This window comes from Anser anser (assembly GCF_964211835.1).
Source record: "Anser anser genome assembly, chromosome: 26".
NCBI lineage: Eukaryota > Metazoa > Chordata > Aves > Anseriformes > Anatidae > Anser > Anser anser.
In genome coordinates, this window is record NC_139747.1 from 5777293 (window position 1) to 5796579 (window position 19287).

General features: G+C 42.1%; 1 protein-coding gene across 1 annotated transcript; it reads left to right on the forward strand.

Annotated features, from left to right (window-relative positions):
- Positions 1-100: 100 nt before the first annotated feature.
- BMP10 (bone morphogenetic protein 10) lies at positions 101-19250 on the forward strand. Its single transcript, XM_083811787.1, has 2 exons — positions 101-638; positions 4323-19250. The coding sequence occupies exons 1-2, from the start codon at positions 305-307 to the stop codon at positions 5264-5266; spliced, it is 1278 nt and encodes a 425-aa protein (XP_083667913.1). The 5' UTR covers positions 101-304; the 3' UTR covers positions 5267-19250.
- The last annotated feature ends 37 nt before the right edge of the window (positions 19251-19287 follow it).

The window sequence follows — 19287 nt, forward strand, 5'->3', positions numbered from 1 at the left end:
CTCATTAAGGGAAAGGGGATTGCAAGATAGCAACAAATCTGGTGAACAGCTTACACTACATGAGATAAGAGAGGCAAGGCAACCATAGAAGAGAGCAAGCCATATCCAATTACTGAGACCTGGTTTTGGGGAGGGGGAAGGGGGAGAGAGAGGACGGATCACAAGTTTCAAGACAAGAGCTTCCAAACTTGTCATCTCCCTGTGACACAAGCGGCATATAACCCAGGGGATAAAAGCGCCACTTAGCCCACACGAGAGCTAGAGCTTGTTGAGTGTGGTTGGAGACTAGAGCGAAGCCGAAGCCATGGATTCTGTAGTCCTCCAGCTGTGGGCTGTCCTCTGTCTCTTGGTTCACTTTGCTGCTTGCAGTCCCATCCTGAGCTTGGAGCACTCTTCCCTGGAGGAAGACGTGCCTCTTTTCGATGAGATCCTCTCCGAGCAGGATGGTGTTGATTTCAACACGCTGCTTCAGAATATGAAGAATGAGTTCCTGAAGACGTTGAACCTCTCTGACATTCCCCTGCATGAAACGGCCAAGGTGGACCCACCAGAGTACATGCTAGAGCTGTACAACAAGTTTGCCACTGATAGGACATCTATGCCATCTGCAAATATTATTAGGAGCTTCAAAAATGAAGGTAAGATATGTGCATCTCTAGAGGAAGCAAATAGAAATAAGCACCCTTGTAGTCAACATGAAATGTATTTACGAGGCATTGAGCAGGAACTGCACTAAGAGGAAAAACTGCCATTCACTGAGGCCACCATCGGAAATAGACAACTAATACTGTGTGTACTAATGTAAGCCAGATACAACTTGCTGCAAGATAGATCCCTTGTCCTCTGTTTTTGAGATTGTAAGGTTTTGGGGGAAGAAGATGTTCCTTTAGTGTTTGTACGGCACTAACTATAATTTGGGTACATTTTCATTATCGCTAGAATGACACCCATCTTTTGCAATTATCTGCCTGATTTTCAACTGGATACCTTCATTAATATTTGAAATTAAGGCAAGAAATTGTTTTACACATTGTTCAAATGTGCAGTATTTTCATATTGAGAGCTTAACCAAATATGGCTTTCTGTTAATATCCTCTCGTTATTGATCTTCACAGGATTCATCATGTTTTCTTCCTCTGACATCTGAGCATAGTTCAGAAAATATACAGAAATACGTGAAGCAGAATTTTGGATAACGCTTAGGTTTTACTTTAGGGGAGTAGAATATTTTCTATTAAAAAAAAAAAAGTTTCTGCTTCAGCATTTCCCTTCAGTTCAGGAAGGTCAAGATAACGTTTCACTGCTAACATTCAATAACTTGTCAATAGCTATTTGCATCATTACAGGTTTTACAGGTAAAAATGTTTTTCAGCTAACTATTTCCAAATACCAGTTATTCCACTTGGCAAATACAAGTGCGTTAATTAATTATTTTTAACAACTTAGAGATATATGCTACTATTCAAACTGTCATGGGATTTCTCTCCTACTTCACTAGTCTACTTAATGAAGTATATCAGGTAATATCGTTGGTTTTTTTTGGTTGGTTGGTTGACTTTTGTTTGTTTCTAACATTTGCAATTTAAAAATAATGAAGTATAAGGAGAGATGGTGCACAAGTTATTTCAGTTTGGCAACACAGATGTGACGAGAAAATCCATCAGCTCTGTTCTGCTCTGCTCTATCATTCTGCCAGGCCCAGACACTCCTTATTGGCAACATGTTTATGGTTTGTAGAGGCACTGCATTGTGGTTTAAATCTTTTTTATGTATTCTTTTCTCCAGTGTGGAGGAATTTATTGAAAGATGAATGGCACACCAGTTACACCCACTGGTGAACAGTTATTCGCCTCAAGAGCTGTGCCTGTCACTGTGCATCAGTATAAATGCAGACATATGCTGGAATGCCTATTGTTCTTTTCTCATTTTGCATTATTCAGAAGAAATAAATGTGATAAAATTTGGCAAATTTAAACTATGCTGAACAATAAAATACAACGTGGTTTAGTGAAGTAAATCTGAAATTATTCCAGTGGCAAAACCAAAATTCTTTCTGATTTGCAGCATTGAAAACTCTACAGACTGACCTTTTCTTGAGTAATACAAGTAGTGGTTCACAGTTCTGTGCCTTTCTGTAAGCATCACATTCAATGTCTTTGTCATCGCAGCAAAAGTTCTGTACCAGATAGGGTAAACTTAGCGTAACTGTCTGTCATTTCAGTTTTTCTCTCACCTCTTCTAATCCAAAACAGCAAGATGCAAAGTGAGGATACTGATATTAACACAGCTTCATAAACACATGCATTAAAGGAGTGATGCAATTAATGTGTGGGTTTTTTTTTTCTATCTTGACAATTTGTGAAACTGGGAACCATTCTTTCATGCCAAAATAACTTTTTTGATAGAGAAATGAATTACTTGTACTACTGTAGTGGTCAAGACAGTAGAAATGGATTATCCCGTGGAATTTTTTGTTCACCTGCTTACTGAAAACTAGCAGTAATGGTATTCATTGATTCCTATATTAAATTTGTTATTGTTATAAAGATGTTATAACATGTTGCATGGCTGGAAGTAGTTCTTTGTTTTAACCCATGCATAACGTCTCCATTGCAAATGGGGCTGTAATATTCTATCTGTTCTTAAAACTTGAGTACAGGTCTTAAGGGAAATGTTTCTTTTCCTGTGGACTCCAGATCACTCTTCCTGACCCTACTATTGGTAACAATAAGGTATTTCACCCCATGGCCTTTCTAATTAAAGAGCAAGGTCACATCCTGACTTACACATGAACTCTTTTCTTGCCCTGCTAGTGCTCAACCATGTTCTTACATGTGGTGTAGCCTTGCCCTCCATCCTAGAGAATTGCTCATGCTCATTTTCTGTATAGTCAGGTGGCATTTCTCCACCCTGTTGTCATCTGTAATGACTGAAGACTTGCTTTAGCATACCAAGGTCAAGGAAATCCCAACAATTACTCAATTACTTCCAGTATAGAGATTAAAGCTAAACATCCCTGTGCTTGAATAGCATTGCCCTTCAGCTCTCCTACCCTGTGTAGTGTGTTCCTACCCTGGTGAAGTGCGGAACGTATTCAGCTCCCACCTTATCAATAGACAGGTAGAGAGATGCAAGCAGAATGGCACTTTTTTTTTTTTTAATGAATGGATGGAAGTGCAAAAAAGGAAAAAAAAAAAAGAAAGAAAGAAAAAGGCAGGTGCCTCAAAACCTTCCTCATGTCAGTAGGACAGCTCATGTGCTTAAGTTAACTGCTTGCTTAAGTGCACTGATGGAGCATGGCCAATACTTGCAGCTTTATCAGTGTCACTTTTCTACAAACATATCAAAACTGGAGAAGTCAGAGATGAAGATAGTAGTAGATCACAAGCAGTTTGCCTCTGCAGAAATGTTACACATAGTGTCTACGTCCTAATCTGTCTTCTGAGTTACAAGTAGACAGCACAGTAATTCAGCAACAAATACATAGTCGTTAGCTAAGACTCGGGCATTGCCTGAAGAAATGCATATTGCCTATGTATAAACAAACAACACAGATAGGACAGACAGTCTGAATGACAAGCAGATATTATGTTCTTCTTATACATGTTATTAACTAAAGCTGCCAAAAGTGCCTGACTGAGTACAGCTGTTTGACTTTGCTCACTTGAAACCCATTGAGTCTGTAGCAGGATTTCTGTTGATTGGCAGGTCACTTTGGGTGTTTGCCGCCTGTTCTTCCTAACCAGGAGCCTTTACAGTTTCCCAAGAGACTTTTCCTCCCTTTGTGATTGCCCCTCTCCATTGGTGAGGGACATTTCACTGGAAGGGAATAGTTGCTAGCACGGAAACTTTAAGCAGACCAAGATACAGCCTGCTGTTCTTGCATATGCAGCTTATCTGTCTCATGTTCACTCCAGTGCCATATCCTTCTACCCTTCCTATTCTACACTTGCTGTTTTTCCTCATTTGTTAAGCAGGTACCACAGAGCAACCTAGAATTGATATCATTTCAGTATTAGGCAATATATTTTTAACATGAAATCCTTCCAGGTGACAAGGAAGTCCCTGGAAGACTTGGAGCAGAAAGAGAATCTTTAAATCCAAGTTTATGGGCTTTATCATATCTGCAATCTCTCTGTCCTTAAACATCTAGAATGAAGTTGGCCTTTTTTCCAAGTACAGTTTTAGGAAGTGATGAAAAAACACTCACCTGAAATTATTTCATTGAAACCCAGCAAGGCAAAACATGTCAGATGAACTTCAATGCATGTGTTACTGGATGTATTGACCCTTCTAAAATGCATGATCTTTGTCATTTCCAGATCTGGCTTCCCACCCAATTGGTATTACAGGAGTTCGGAAATACCCCCTTCTATTCAATGTGACCATCCCTCACCATGAAGAAATCACCATGGCAGAGCTGAGGCTCTACACCTTGGTAGAACGGGACCAAATGCTCTATGATGGGCTTGACCGAAAAGTCACAATTTTTGAAGTGCTGGAAAACGACCACATGGGGGTAGAAGAAGAAAGAAAGATAGTGGCGCTGGCATCCAGACAGATCTATGGCACAAGCAGTGAGTGGGAAAGCTTTGAGGTCACCGAAGCCATCAGGCGCTGGCGAAGGGCAGGGCTGACCACGCACCGACTGGAAGTTCATATTGAGAGCAGGGAAGGGGAGGAGCAGAATGGAGAGGGGAAACTCGATATCGACATCAACTCTGAGGCTAAGCATGTGCCCCTGTTGATTGTGTTCTCTGATGACCAAAGCAATGACAAAAAAGAGGAGAAGCAAGAGTTGAACGAAATGATAGACCATGAGCAGCTCCTGGACTTGGAGAACCTGGAGGTTGGTAATTTCCATGGCCACCCTGGTGAGGAGGCACTGCTCCAGATGCGTTCCAACATCATATATGACTCTACTGCCCGAATCCGGAGGAACGCAAAAGGCAACTACTGCAAAAAGACTCCACTCTACATAGATTTCAAGGAGATTGGCTGGGATTCCTGGATCATCGCTCCAGCGGGATATGAAGCTTATGAGTGCCATGGAGTATGCGCCTACCCCTTGACAGAGCATGTCACACCAACAAAACATGCCATTGTCCAGACTTTAGTTCACTTAAAGAATCCCCAGAAAGCCTCCAAGGCCTGCTGCGTGCCAACCAAACTTGATCCTATCTCTATTCTCTACCTAGATGCAGGGGTGGTCACCTACAAGTTCAAATATGAAGGCATGGTGGTATCAGAGTGTGGCTGCAGATAGTAGCAGGGAACACATGCACAGGAGAGTGCACACGGGAAGTATTTAATGATTCAGTCTGTAAATTTGTACATTTCAGATTTCTTATTTAATAAGGTTATTTAATGAGGCATGTACAGATAATTGTATGTTTCCTGTCATGGGGAATTGGCAAGTCATATGACTGTAGGGAATGTATATTTTGTTCCATTGCTTGCTTCTTGCTATTCTTTGCTGCCCAAATTATGGCCAAGTCTCTCTTCGTATCAGAGCATAGTGCGGATCACTGGGTTGTTTGGGTAGGCTCTTCACACCAGAAGGGGCACATTCAAATTCACAGGAATAAAGGCATATTTTTGTACTTTGTAAATATTGATTGGCATCTATAGAGTTTCCCAGAGCTGCTAAAATTATGGACAATACACTCCTAAATTTTTTATTTGTGTGTAAAATCTTTATAAGGATCTTTATATGATCAGATTTTTCTTTGAAAATTTATCTCTATAGATCTTACCTGATAAAACACAGGCTCCTAAATCACTAAGGAACAAGACTTTAGACTTCTTTCTTTTTTTCTTAATCCTTTCTTTTATCTTTCCCTGTCTCAGTTAAAAGTAAAAGATATCATGGCAGGGATGATTTGGCATTTGGAGCAAAAGGGAACCATTCCCTTTCCCATTTTTCTTACTAAAGCAATGAGCCCAGGAGCAATGCCAGGTGTCTGCAGTGCTCTGACATGCAATGGCAAGAAATTCCCCCTGTGCATGTTTATTACAAAAGCACCCTGTGTAAAGCAGCACTGGCTTTGTTCCTTTATCCATGTGCTGTCCCTCAAGGGTCAGAGCTTTTGGTGGCAGAAATAAGAGCAGTAAATCTCTTGAATCCTTGAAATTGTACCAGTTTATACCAGTTACAAAACTAGTCCCCCCGCCCAGTCCGGTAAGCTACATACAAAACACCTATTTAATACAATTCAAATGGCCAAGTAGTATTGCACTGTCTGCACAGAGCTAGACAGAAAAGGAAACCCCTTTGCACCAGCTAGATAGAGAGGATCTTTCCTTTATGTATGTGCTGAATTTGTCAATTCATAAAGGTATTGCCCCTTCTCCCCCCCCCCCCTTAAACTATATATGATGGAGTCACATGCCATGTTTCTTCCAGTCTTCTGCAACAAATGCTGGTGATAAGAAGGTGTCGGAGCTGAAAAACAATAGACCCGTCACTTTATTTATACTAAGCTGCAAATTTGTCAGATTCTTGGGAAAGTGTAAGTGACGCTGACTCTTTTAGCCTGTACCAGAGCCTACTGTACTGTCCCTGCATCTGTTTTACACTTTTAAGGGAAAGTTATCTTCACTGGAGGTGATAAAGGCCTTTGAAAGAATCACTATAGCACTTCATGGGAATGAACACAAAAGACATTATCATGCACCAACTAAAAACAGTTTCCTGGTTTTCACACATACCTATTTTCACACATACTCTTCTGTGCTTCCCATAATTTATTGACCTATTTATTGACTGCCTGCCTTTGTATTATAATGTAGAATACAGAATGTTTTATTTTTGTGCTTGTATGTAATCCCACTTGGATAAAAACCTTGTACCGATACTATTGTACATGGAATCTCTTTATTGAGTTGTGCTGCACAGAGATTGCAGTTGCTGATTTTTTTTCTGCCTTAGATATCTGTGAATACTGTATACCACAGTTATCTCCCTTGCTTACAGAACTGTTCACTGCAATAATTTAAACAGCATTCTGAAGCATGTATGGTGTTGTTCAGTGTATAACAACTCTTGCAGTGGTATCATTGCTTTAAGTGGTCAGCTATGTAGTTTATTGTAGAGTTATACAGACTCCACTCTTGTGCTGCATGGTTCCAGATAGTGAGCTGTGCCACGGGGCTATATTACTTTACACCTGCTCAGGATCTCACCCTGCAAGTGGCTGACACTGCTCACAGACCTTTCCCCTGAGCTACTCTGCAATCTTAGTCTGTAGTTAATGCTATGTTAAAAGAATTCATAAGAGGTGTGATATTTCGTTCTGCTGACATGAACTGCTGCAGCCAACGGCTGAAGTGTCGCCACACAGAACCTTTCAAAACTATCCACAATTCCTATGAAGCCATTTGCCAAGACAAACCGTTCACCTTGTTAGGAGTGATAATCCAGCATTAGGAAGATAATCCGACATTTGCTTTTATCATCTCTTTTCTGCAACTCTTCCTGTGGCAGTGATCTAGCCGGCGTGCTTTTGTACCACTGTCCTTTAACATTTCTGAGAAGCATGTAAGAGGACCTAGGCCTTAAAAATAATAAGTCACCCACTCTAATCACCTGCAATCACTATAAATTTCCCTGTGACCACATAGCAAATCAGAGTGGCTGCTTTCACACTCTCTTATTGTCACAGACGTTTTGTAACAGAGTTGATGGGATGCAGAGTATTATGGTACAGTGCAAATGTGGGCAGGCGTGTAGTTTTATCAGTAAGGAAACCTGCATGTATGAACATAGAAATATCTAATGTGCCTATTTAGGATCAGGTGTCAGCCAGCTTTTTGGTATTAGTAACCTTTATAATGAAACAATGATCAAAGGGGATTTCAGCCAGACTTTGTGAAGAAAAGCAGTAAAGCATGAGCAGTAAAACAAAAATATCCTATTGCGCTATTTCAGGAGAAAACTGAGCATCTCCTGAATCCTTCAGCTGCAACTGTGTTGTTCATCATCTCAAAACTATGGAGAATAGTATTTCATTTTTTAATGTGCACCTCTTAAGATTGTATGCCTGCTTTATTAGCAAAACCTCACCTTACCTTTACTGTACCTTTGAAAATAATTTGGCAAAGACATTTGCTGGATGTTCAAGTAGTAAGATAGAAGAGATCAGGAAGAATAGCACATAAAATTGGGGACTGCTATTTTATAAACAGTTTTCCTTAAGTAGCAAATTGAGGTTGTTTCTGCAAAGTCGGAATCTTATTTCTTAGCTTTCAACACACCTGTCCATATAAATATGGCACACAAATAATATGGTGAGTGTATCACAAGAGACAGTACTACCAAGCTGTATGTTCTGGTACTGTCAGTGAGAAGTCCCTGAAAGAATATCCTAGTGCATGTTTACTTTTTCTTTGTTTCTTCACTTCTTCCTTTTTCCTTCTTTCCATCCATCTACATTAGTACTGTGACTTCTTCTGTTTCTAAAAGAATGTATTTCTCACATTAAATAATAATATGCATTGATTTTCCTTTCATTTCTGATCATTCTGATCTGATACTAGCAGATGTTTGACAAAGCTTAAAAACAAAAAGTAATTTTAGAAAGGTTTGGAAAAATGTAAATTCTGTATGGAACTATCTTTCTATACATCCATCTCCGAATTATCACATGCAACCAAAGGAGGCAGCAACCCTCTCTCATCAAAATCAATATCAATTGAATCAATGAAAATCATTTCACCTTCATCTGTTTCTAAATGAATATGTGTGACAATGGAAGTAGATGTGAAGTCCTTGTTGTGGTGAACGCTGAATAAAATGCCAGGCAGTGCTTACAGTCAAAACAGACAGGACAGGCAAAGGGGAAGGAACAGGAAAAAAAAAAAAAAAGGATAAAAATAAAAGAAAAAAAAAACAAGAGAGGAAAAGCCTGGATAACATATCAGCAAGGGAGTTGCGATTAGAGCTTTGGTCTTGGATTGCTACTCTTAAATCAACACACATGATGCCTCCAGAAGAGCACGAACTTCAAGACATCTCACTCATTCCTGGGCCTTTGGAGAAATCATGACATCTGTGTCTCCTGTGCAAACGCAGCACCAATGCCAGATTTCAAGAAGCGCTTGGAAGTCTGAGGTTCCCTTAAATGATCCATATCTCTTAGCTCTCTGCACATGGACTAAACCTTACTCAAGTAAATTTCTCCCCAAAGCTTTCTTTCATTATCACTTCCTTGGCTACAGTTCCTGGAGCCCACGCTCACTCTGGCTGCTGTGCCCTGCCTGGGTGATGGAAGATACCAATTCCCAGCTTTCTGAGCATTAAAGCTTGGCAGTTCAGCACAGATTTTTCTGTCCTGGCCCTGACAGACCCCTTGCTTTGGGCAGATGGGCTGTTTGGGACAGCTGGCAGAGCCTGAGCAGAAGGGGCAGAGCCCCGTGCTGTCCTGGCAGGGAAGCAGGGCATCACCTCTCCCCACAGCACTGCTTGCAGAAGCAGCAGCCTGGCAGTGGCTTATGCTGGCCCAGGCCACCACATCACTGTTCATCACCTTCTTTGGCACATACACCAGCCTTGTCTCCCTTCCAAGGAGGGTGTTCTTCTGCTTCTAAGGTCCTTAACTTTTCCTTTAGGCCACGTAAAGCAAATGTGCCAAACTCCAAAATTAAGATTGCAATTAAACCTTAACACACTCTGGTCTGTGAAGAGAAAGCCTCTATAGTAGCAGGCTTTCAAACAGCTTCAAATCTTTGCTGCTCCCATTTGCAAGAGCCAAAACATAAGTCTCTGTAGGAAAAAAAAAAAAAAAAAGGATATCATGGACCTATATCTCTTCTCTTACCAAAGACAGTGGGCCCTGACAAGTGAGGAGCAGCTTTGGAGCTAAAAGCGTAAGGATCAACCTCCCCAAAAATGAGGTAACTTAGGAAAAATCATCTCCCAAAGCAACCATCATCCAAAACTGCAGCCAAAAACTAAGTCCATCTTCTTCTCCCAAGTTCCAGATATTGCACTGCCCTTCTTAAACTGCTCAGAGGCCAAAGCAAACCAGAAGCTCCAGCAGCCTAGAAATAGAAATAAATAATAAAATAAAATAAAATAAAATAAAATAAAATAAAATAAAATAAAATAAAATAAAATAAAATAAAATAAAATAAAATAAAAAAGGAGTTTCTAACAACCATTGGCAGTTTTGTGCCTGGCTTACCTACAGCACAATGGAAGAGGTTCAGCAAAGTATTTTCATTTTCTATCCAAAACACTGAGCCAAACCCCAGCAAAATCCATTACTTGTTTTTAAAAAGAGAAAGAAAGGAGGATTCCCTGGCACTTGAACATCTGCTTCATGCATTTGAAAAACTACAGCCCAGGGTTAATTTAAACTTCCTTATAACCCAGTTCAACATTTGGAGTGCAAACACTGTTAATAGGATGGGAACCGGGGTGGTGGTAGTTTGCTTACTATACCGGGAAACAAAGCCAGAACAAAACTAGCTTGAGATAGAGGTTTTGTTTATACTGCTGACCCATCTGTCTTCATTAATGCACTATTTACAGGAAAAGTAAAAAAATTAGCTTCTGCTCCTTCTTCAATTGCAACAGCAACCAATAAAGGCTGAATGGCTCATTTGCCCTCGACTAAAAATGGAAATTCTTATCAACACCCCTTGGAAGAAGAAGTTTATTATATGGAACGTATTGTTGTTGAATATTAGTGCTTGGCCCAGGCATTTTGGCCAGAGCTGTGTATTTCTAGCACAGGCAATGTCAGGAGTGAAGAGCTGTTAGGGAGGTGCCATTGTTGCAGAAAGCAGAAACCAGCCACAAATCATGACCCATGCCTTACCCTCGATTCCTTCTTCTAAGTCTAAGGTGGAAATGTGTTTTTTTCTCTTGTATTGACCCAAACAGGGTAACAAGGTGTGATTTACCTGGGTGTGAGAAGGGGAACATTTGAGGCTAAGCCTCTTCATGACACGGAAACCACGTGAGCCCTCTCAGGCAGCAATGCTGGATGAGGAGAGGCAGCGCAGGGTGATACCCCTTTCTCTTACCTGCAAGTAAAGGGGCCACACACACGTGCTTTGATTTCTAGAGTTCAGAAGCCTAAATGAGGACAGATGAAAGACATCCCAAGTGCGTCCACCTTGAACCTCCTTCAGCCAAAATGAGGCAGGCTTGTGTCCACCTGTTAGTAAACTGATTTAGAAGCAGCGCAAAGCACCCATGTGTGGTCACTCTTGTAGATGGCACAGCCCGAACCCAAAGAGAACCTGAGCTCTTGGCCTAACACCCCCAGACATTTCCTAATAAACACGGACTTTAAAACTCGCTGCTGTGCAAATGACCTCCCTTAAAGACATCTTCTCAATAAGAAGAAAAAGGTACATTTTGCACTACAAGCCCACTGAAATAGAAACATACATGAGAAAAAATAAAAATCTTTTTCCATGAACCATAAAGCCAGAAATTTTCAAAGAGCAGGCAGGTTTACCAGAGTTATCTCACTTACACACCCTAATGCAGGGACATGCTTTCAAATGATTGCAGAACATTTGAATGACCTTGGGCATATTTTGGGCACAAATCTGGCTGCTGGGCTTCTTGCCTCACTCTCCTCCAACCGTTCTCCCCTGCCTTGCTCTTCCTCATAGCCCTCTATCACTCTGCAACCACTTTCACTCAAAGATAAGCTTTTTCTCAGGCTGCATCTCTGCAAGCTGTTCCCTGGTGACCAGGACTTGCAGCATGCAGTATCTGCAGCTTGCGCACAGGAGCAGACGTTGTGAGGAAACACAAAGGCTATCAAAACAGTAGAAGGAGCAGCCATTAGAATTATTGCTACTTTTCCCAGATAAAATGGGGGAAAAAGTCCAACTTTTGATATCCCTGTCAAGAAGATGAATAGTGGAAGGTGATTCAGCTCTCCATGCTGAGGTCTTGCTAAGATCTTCTGCAGCAACTGAGCACATTTGCTTTCAGATGCATGTTAGTAAATGCCAACTCACTCTACTGCTTCTCAAGGCATCACTTCACATCAATAAAAGCAGAATTTCAGCAAGCAATTAGCAGTGAAATTTTCTACATCCAACCCCATCTCACCACACAGCATTGTGGACAAAATTCTTTAGGATACAGCTGCATTACTCCAGCAAACTGAACTACTTTTTGGAGCGAACAATGCCAGAAAATATAAAAGATAGTTGCTAACGTATACACAGTAATTTATCCAGTGGGTGATAAGTCACATACAGCGCACGCCAAATGAGCTTACGTTTGAAATAGGAAGTTTGCTTGCTTGTTTTACGCTGTTGGATATGTGCCCAATGTGATTCTGTTTACAAGGCAAATTGATCAACCTCCTGCTCAGCATTTCAAGGGTTTAGCCGGACCTTTGATTGCATTTTTTAAAGTAAACAAAGGAAATATGGGGGATAAAAGTAATCAACATGGTTGCAATAAAGGAAATGATATGAGAGGAATGGATTTCCGTGACATAGAGCAATGCTTCCTGAAAAGAAGTGGGAACTGTTTTTTTTTTCCCTAGCTCCAAATATTACATTTTCTATGACGGCCCAAGATATGGCCAATGAAAACAATACACAGTATTTTATTTTAAATGAGCAGCTGCAGTACTATTAATTCGATATTAGCAATAACTACATTTCACAGGAGCTGCTGCCTGATGTATCTGCAGTGACTTTAGGATGAGGGGATGCTCACTGCAGTGCTGAGCTCCCCAAACAATGTCCTTCAGCTTTGTGTGGCTGATGCTATCCAGGATGCCGAGCCTCAGATGGTGTTGAAAAGATATGTGTTGAGTTAAGTGAGAAGGTTTAAATACAGGGTGATCTTTGAAATCAAGTACAGTAGCTAACTAGCAACAGAGGCTAAACAACAATCCAACCTTCCATAGCTCTCAGGTTTATGTTGGCTTTGCTGTAGCAACTCCTTATCTTTCCAGAGATTAGAGCATTTTAGATCAGTTGTTGCGAGATTTGGTGGAATCCATTTCCTGAGCTGTCACCACTGGCTAATCAGGCAAAGTTGAAATACAAAGATTTGGCAGAGTGTGAAAGCGAAACCAATTATCCTGTAATACTGAATGTGCTTCAATCATTTCTACCATTGCCAGATTTTAGATGTCTAGCTTGAGATACTGATACAGAGAGCCCTACAGACTGAAACATATGCCATCTGAACTGTAAGCAGAGCAAGTATCTTACTGTAGGAAAAAAAAAATGCTACCCCTTTCTAGCATTTCTACAATTATTTGTAGCTGGCATAACTGTTCACTAAGAAATTCCAATCCAAATTCCCCCATGGGTTAAAATGAGAGTAGGGATCTGTGGGAAACTGAGACAAACATGCTTAGGAGAATAATGGGCTGACCCAGCTGTTGAGCAGATTTGATTTTGGCTTAAATCAGTTGTTTGCTGCTGGGGTAGGCACGAAGTAGCATGACATCAGTCACATTTAAGCTGCTATCCAGAATTTCACTTATAGTTTTGCACCAGTTTTGAAGTCAATCTTGCAGGGATAGCAGTGATTAAAGTTAACCACTTTTGCTTTCCTATCTGAACTCACTCCTTCTCCCTTGGGATTTCTCTAGCTCACATTGTTAATTTTTGCATTCCTCTGCCAACCAATGAATTACACCAGCTTCAGATTTAGCCCAATAACATTGATTGCATATCTTGCACTTCCTCTGTCCTCCCTAATTAGAGCAATGGAGACAAGCAACACGTGCTGAGCTAACGGCAGAGGGAGGGGGCCATGCTTCGCAGGACATGTCCTTCCTGATGGGGCTGCCACAGGTTCCCTCCTGGCATGGCTCAGGGTGCTGCATGCAATGCTAATGAGTTCCAGGACAGGAAAACAATTTAGATGAAGGCCTCAGTGAGCACTCTGGAGATGCATTAACCCCTGTACTTTCTCCATGAGGAAGGAGTGACGCTGAAGATAGAGTTGTCAGCCAAGCCGGACCCTGCTGCACACTGCGGTCAGCACATATGTGGGAATGCAGCAGCCTCTGGGGGACTGGGCAGCCACTGGCAAGCAGCAGGACCTCTGTGGACATCTGAGTTGCACTTCCATCTTCTGCTTGTAAACATCCCGCTTTTGCATCATTTGAGTCTCAGGGAAGAAACCAGTGTCTTCACCACAGACACCAATGTTGTAAACACTTCTGGTCTAAAACCTTTAGTATAAAGTTAATAGAAGGAAGGGTTATCTGGCAAGATCAGCAATATAGTTTACGACCAAAATATATATTATAGAATAGATTGGGATTCAAGACTCCCAAGTCTTTGTATGGCTCTGCTTCATATATGCTCTGCAAACATTTTCCGAAGCTTTCAAATAATGACATTTGTGTTGAGTTTTGGAGAAAAAAAATCTGTTGCCTCAATGGCTTTACTTTCATCAAGGCAAAAGACCTCATTATTTTGGCTCAAATGGTGATCACTGAGCACTCTGCTGCAAATTCCTTTGCCTTGTCACCTTCATGGCAATGGACTCCTTGCTTGCCCATGTTGAAGCTAAAGGGATGTGGCGCTAGGATACATGGAAGGTCAAGCAAAAAGCAATCTAATCGTTTTAGCCCTACACCAGTGTTCCATAAAGACAGTATAGATTCTCACCACGTTATAGCCCCATGTTGTGATAAGATGCCAGGGAGCTTTGTCCCAGCCAGAGTTCCTGCATGTGGTTTCTGAGCAGCCGAATAAAATGGAAGAAAGAGTCTGCTATGATTCTGTTTGCCATTATTAGTGAGGCTTTATATTTGAGTAAGTAGAAGCAGGTCAGAGTGGATGACAGCAATTTAATCTCCTGGTGCTTTTCCATAAATTCTTGCGCTATCCTTGACCATAATCCATTTCTCTATCACTGCCAGCTAGAGGAAAGATCCAGTCCTATGGTGCTCATGCTTTTCTAAGCCTGTATTCCAGGTCTTCTGCAATCTCTAGATGTGATTTAACCCCATTTCAGACTTGTTCATGCAGCTTTCTTTACATCGGATAGGAGGAAGGCAGCAAGGGATCAGGATGCTCCCACCGCCCCTATGGAAACCTCCTTTCTGAGGGTGTGAAAACACAAGAGTTTCCAGTGGGTGTTTGAACTTTCCCTCCTCGGTGTGGCCTGTGTTCTCTTGGGAACAACTGTCCTAGGGGTGCTTGGCTGATTTCCTCATTCCTTTTGGATTCACATTTCCATAGAGTTTAGCACTCAAAACGAGCACCAGATTTTTAGCAGCTTCAATAAGGTGGATTCATGCAAAAGAAACTCTTGGCAGTGGTAGAAAATCTATCCCCTGAGGCCTGGGAAGGGACAGGCAGGGTAAAGGTGTCATGGAACAGTCTCGAAACCTGCACTGGCCCTTGGCATCAAGTGCGGAGCTCATCCAGAGCATGCAGAGATCATGGGGAGCCTCAGGCTGGACGGCAGCCTGTGCCCACCCTTATCATGGAGGTGAGGAATGAAACAAGGCAACGCTGCTGTGGAAAGGAAAAATTAACCTCTCACATGGTCAGAAAGCAGATGCCAAGCCGATGTTTATCTTTATTTCATTAACAAGAGGTCAAAACCTGCCCCTCACCTCACTAGCTGGTTTATAAATACACTCATTTGGAAATAGCTCCCTGGACGTGGCAAACAGCATCTCGGCCAGCTGATGAGATTAAAAGAATGTTCCCCTGTTCCCAGTTCCTGTTATCAGTGTATTGTGTTAAGAAGGCCAAAATATCACATCATGTTTTTACACATGATAAAGCAAATTTTCAGAAGCTGCACCAGCAGCCGCTGACGGGGCTCACCGGAGCTGGCTGCACATGGGGTACAGCAAGACCTTTCAGACAGGGCCATGCATGAAAAATGGCTTTTTTGAATCCTCCATACATAGTGGACTCAAGGAGTAAACAGGATGCTTTCTTCTTGCTGAGCTCTGGGCTTGTTGGGTTTCTCAGCTTGGTAGGCTGTGTGCCTGAGGTTGAGCACACCCTGGTGCCTCGCAAGCGGCAGTCCTCTCTGCTCTGCTCTAGAGCCTAGCAGTTGGGAAAAATCACACCCAAACCCACATCACTCAGGCTGTTACCTGGCCAGTGTATTTGGCTGAAATTATAAGCTATATTTCTTTAGACTCCAAGTTCCCAATCAACTGCTAAGCGCTTCCGTTCATGGGAATTACCTATGGAGAAAACTCTTGTGTAGGACAACAACCAGAATGGTAAATGAATGTGGACACCATGCACACAGTGAGCTGTTGGCAATGAGAGTTACCCAAGGAAGAAGCTGTCCCAGCTGAAGCCTCTCAGCAGTATTCATCACACTTATCTGCTTGCGTAAGTAGGAATACCCAACCTTGCGGGATTTTCATGCTAGAATAGATGAGGACTTTTCCAAAGGAGTGCTCCATCTCTTCCCTGGCAGCTTCCTTCTGCCCCCCTTTTGGCCTTCACTTTGTCGGGATGTGACAAAGCCTCTTGGAGGCTGCTGTTCCTCCGGGCCGGTTGGACGGTCTGGCGCCGTAGCACCCCTGTGCTGCAGCAAGGTGGCAGGAAAACACAGAGAAAGCGAGGTGGTGCGACTGCTTCCAGGGCTTGGCTGAAGGCCTGTGGACCTTCGTTCTCCCCACCTTTCTGGAGAGTTATTTATATAAGAGGTTTCAATTTCACAGTCTTTTATTCTTAAACGCAGCCTGCTTTAGGGGTATCATTCAGCTCCCGTTTATGGGAAGGACGTACACTGCTCTCTCATTCCTGGGGAGAACAACATGTTCTCGCTGTTTTTCATCCGTTTGTGTAAGACACCCTGAATAATGGCTGGACACTTTTCCCACACGTCCACCTCGCCTCCCACAGCAACTTGCTATTTTCTGCAGTAGCCAAGCTAAAAAAAGAAAGTTACTATCATGCCAAAAATGTGATTTTGATAAAATATGAGGGGATAAGTCAGTGTAAGTGTGACTGGCTCGGGATCCAAAGAAAAGAGTGTGGGAAGGGTAATTTCACTTTCTTGCCTCACGCCTACCAAATGCCTGGATACAAGGAAGTGAATTACTAAATGCATACGATAAATACCTAAGAAGGGCAAAATAGATTTTTGCTCTAAGGCAAAGAATGCTAGACAATGAGAGCAGGACTAAAATTAATGTCCTATAAGACATGATTCCACTCCGTAATGCATGGTTTAGCAGCTTGAGATGCATTCAGGTCTGCTCTAATCTGGAAATACTTTTCACATGTAAAGGGAAAGGAAAACCCCATGGGTGTTTTGTGGTTATCCTTCATGCTCTCCCATCTCCTTGAAGGGGATGTTCTTGTGACCTATGGCTATGCCATGCAAGGACCAAGGGGGCAAAAAAAAAAAGCCTTTTTGGTGAAGCAACCTTCCAAATCTATGATGCTCAGGACAGGACTGAAATAGATATTTCTACTGGGTTTATTCTTTATCCTTATCCTTTTATAGTATATATATACATATATATATATGTATTTTTACATGATAGTACCAGTTTCACACTTACAGAATCAATGCTTAAATCCTGCTGAAGTGAAAAGCAGCCCCTAAGCAACCCTCTGTGAGTGTTTTAATGTCCTTTGCAGCACAGAGGAGCAGCAACCCCTGCTTTGGGAACAGAAGAGCCATTTTCTGCTACTCCTTCCCTAAAAGGTTTCATGGCTAGCCTGCAAAAAGAAAAGGAGGAGGCAAATCTAGGCCTTGCATCACTCAGTTTTTGGAGATCTCATGTTCTGGTGTCCCCAACAGAAGCTCTGGAAGTGCATGAAATCCAGAGCAGTATTTGGGTATTGCCAGTGTTCAGGTGCAGCTCTGGGCTTTGTGTGGCTGAGCAGAGAGGATGTGCCCTTAAGGCTGCAAAATTTCCACAGGTCTGTCCACATGGGCAGGTCTGTGCTTTTCTAAACATATTGCTATCTCTTTCTACTGGTAAAGCCTACTTTTTTTTTTTTTTTTAATAAAAATAAATCTTTATCTCACATAACCAGCTCATAAGATGCCCATGTTGCTTCCCAGAGGCTGCTTGCTTCCCCTGTGCACTTGGGAATTTCCAGACCACCTGACCTCATTGGAAAGTCTATCTTTTAAATACAGCCACTATAAACACTTCAATTTTTAATGGGCAGAATATCTTCAAAGAAGTTACTCTGCTCTTCAGAAACAGACGTGGTTTGATAGAGGTTGTTTTGCCTATCTGCAGCGGAAGTGGAGGAATGTGCAGTTTATACTAAATTAACGTGCACTTGTCCTAATCACAGAGACTTCTGAGCCGCAGCCAAGCCTTTTCACGTCATTATGGTCTACTGTGAGCCACGAAGGAATTATTTGCCTCTTCACACTTTTGATCTTCACAGAAAAGAGCGTGTGGCATTTCCAGCCCAGATGCTCCTGATGCTTCTCCTAGACCCGATAGAGAAGTGTCTCTCTAAATGGCTTCTGAGCCTCATGGCCAGATTACTAACAAGATCCCTATAAAGGTAAAAAAATATTTAAACACTGAAGCAGCACTCTCAAGGTCATCTGAAATCACACAGAAAACAACCATGAATGGGAGCAAGTTACTCTGAAATGATGGAAAGTGAAATGTATCTCATGGGCATTTTGGAAACCTCTTGATCTGAGTGTTGGGAAGACATGGGTCCCATAGGTGCATGGGGGGGGACTGTGACTTGCAGTGCCAATGGTGGTAGAGATGCCGGAAAGAGACTTTGGGATGCAAGAAATGTGTTGTCTTGGGATGCCATGGCATTCAGTGCATGCAGGCAATGGGCAATATGACAGTGAGGCTTGGATAGCCCAGCTTTAAAGGTGACTAAGCCATGTGGAGGTTGCATTGTCCTCCCTGGGGTCTTCTTCATGATGCCCATCCCTCCATAAGGCTGTGGGCACCAGCCCCACTTGACCAATGCAAAGGGCTACTGTGATCCTTGCTGAGATCTCCAATTATCAAGTTTCAGATTTGAAACATTTTGATCAGATTTGATCATTGCAAGAGCAGATGGCCTTGGATGTAGGTCAGTTTGCACCAGGAACCCCTCAATTTGGAGGAAGGCACTGTGATTTTGCAGTCATCCCATGTTGGATTCCAGAAAAAAAATAATTACCTGGTGTGATGGTTTGAGGGCAGGGAAGTGAGGATCTGTGTAGTCTCTGGGGATCCTAAGGAAAGGAAAACCACCCGGAGTTTATTGGTGGAATGAGCCGGTTATAGGTCAGACTCCTAAATGCAGCTCAACTTTCACAAACCTTTCCTTTACCTGTACTTTTCATCCATGGCTGAGCAAGGGTGGATT